The sequence below is a fragment of the Gekko japonicus genome, unplaced genomic scaffold, assembly GCF_001447785.1.
Source record: "Gekko japonicus isolate JY-2015 unplaced genomic scaffold, Gekko_japonicus_V1.1 scaffold22941, whole genome shotgun sequence".
Classification (NCBI taxonomy): Eukaryota; Metazoa; Chordata; class Lepidosauria; order Squamata; family Gekkonidae; genus Gekko; species Gekko japonicus.
In genome coordinates this window covers 1-1,527 of record NW_015217743.1, presented here as the reverse complement: position 1 = coordinate 1,527, position 1,527 = coordinate 1, and the positions used below count along the sequence as shown (strand labels likewise).

Sequence of the window (1,527 nt, the reverse complement as noted above, 5' to 3'; positions counted from 1 at the left end):
CGCCAGAAGGAATCTTCAAAAAAGATTCTTGTAGGAGAACCTGAACAAGAAACTGTTGCTGATTCTGTAGGGATTGCTGCTGCAGATGAGCTTTCATGTTCCAAAGAACTTCCTCCATCGCAAGATCAAAGAGAGCTTTTGAGTTCCCTGCAATATAATAGAAATCTTCTCAAATATTTAAATGATGATCGACAGAAACAGCCATCCTTTTGTGATCTGCTCATAATTGTTGAAGGAAAAGAATTCAGTGCCCACAAAGTAGTTGTTGCTGTTGGAAGTAGTTATTTTCATGCTTATTTGAGCAAAAATCCAAGAACGGATGTCATTACCTTGGATCATGTAACTCATTCAGTATTCCGTCATCTTCTTGAGTTCTTGTACACGTCAGAGTTTTTTGTGTATAAAAAGGAAATCCCCTTAGTTTTAGAGGCAGCCAAGTTTTTAGATATTATTGATGCGGTTAAACTGCTAAATGGTGAAAGTGTTTCTAATTCACAGTCTGAGGAGAGAACTGAGAGCCCATCACAGGTACAAACATCCAGTGAATTGACTCATAAAGTTGCAAGCAATCACCAGTGTGCTTTGTGCAATCGAATCTTCTGTTACAAGAAATCATTAGAAAATCACTTGTCCAAAGCCCACAAATCCCTTATCCGAGAAAAAGAAGATGGCCTAAAAATGGTTGAGAGGGCAGATATTTCTACAAGAAGGTCAATGCGAAATCGCAAGTGTCCAGCTAAATTTGAGCAGAGTGACAATGAAAGTGAGGAAGCATCTGATAGCTATCTTGATAAAGATGCTCCTGACAAGGAAAACAGTGAGTCTGAAGATAGTGGGAGTGAGTACAATACTGATGATGGCATAAAGGAAGAAGACACGTCTGAAGATGATACTGGGTCTGAAGAGCAAAGTGAAAAAGAATGCGAAGAAGAAGATGATCAGGAACCAGATAGCCTTGCAGGGAATACTCCTGAAAGCACTTTGTTAACATATATTCCAGTAATCGTGCAGAACAGTAATAAGAAATGTTTGCAGTGTCCTAAGTGTGATAAAACATTTGATCGAGCAGGTAAGAGGCTGTATTTTTCCTTCTTCTTCCAATCTGATGTTCAGTTGGTGAACAGACTATTGGCTACACTTTGCCTGATAGTTCTTTCTTTATCCTCGAGGAGATAATTGTGCATTCACAATGACATTTTGTATGAAGAAATGGTTGCATTGCACTATGCAAAAGCAGGTCCCATATTTTAACACATGTGAATATAAAACAATACAGAATACAAGCATTACTAATGTTCATGGACTAATGAAGCTGGAACCCTGCAGAGCCATGTTTCTTCTAAGTGCTGCTGTTGTTAAGTTCTGATTCCAGGTTTTTAGCTAGCAATGGCATGCAATAACTTAAACCAGATTTAATTACTTTTAAAATTCTTGCGTTTGAAATGTATGTAAACTTGACATAGGGAGAGAATGCGCAATCTCTTGTCATTCAGAGAGGATAGACGTGTGTTATCTTCAGAGGCTTAC

The 1,527-nt window shown here is 38.3% G+C and overlaps 1 protein-coding gene across 1 annotated transcript; it reads left to right on the top strand.

Annotated features, from left to right (window-relative positions):
* Positions 1-3: 3 nt before the first annotated feature.
* LOC107125192 (zinc finger and BTB domain-containing protein 41-like) lies at positions 4-1,069 on the top strand (the record flags this gene model as incomplete). The annotated part of the gene is made up of 1 exon (XM_015428640.1): positions 4-1,069. A coding segment is annotated over one exon (1,066 nt), but the record flags the coding sequence as incomplete, so codon positions are not given.
* Between the last annotated feature and the right edge of the window lie 458 nt (positions 1,070-1,527).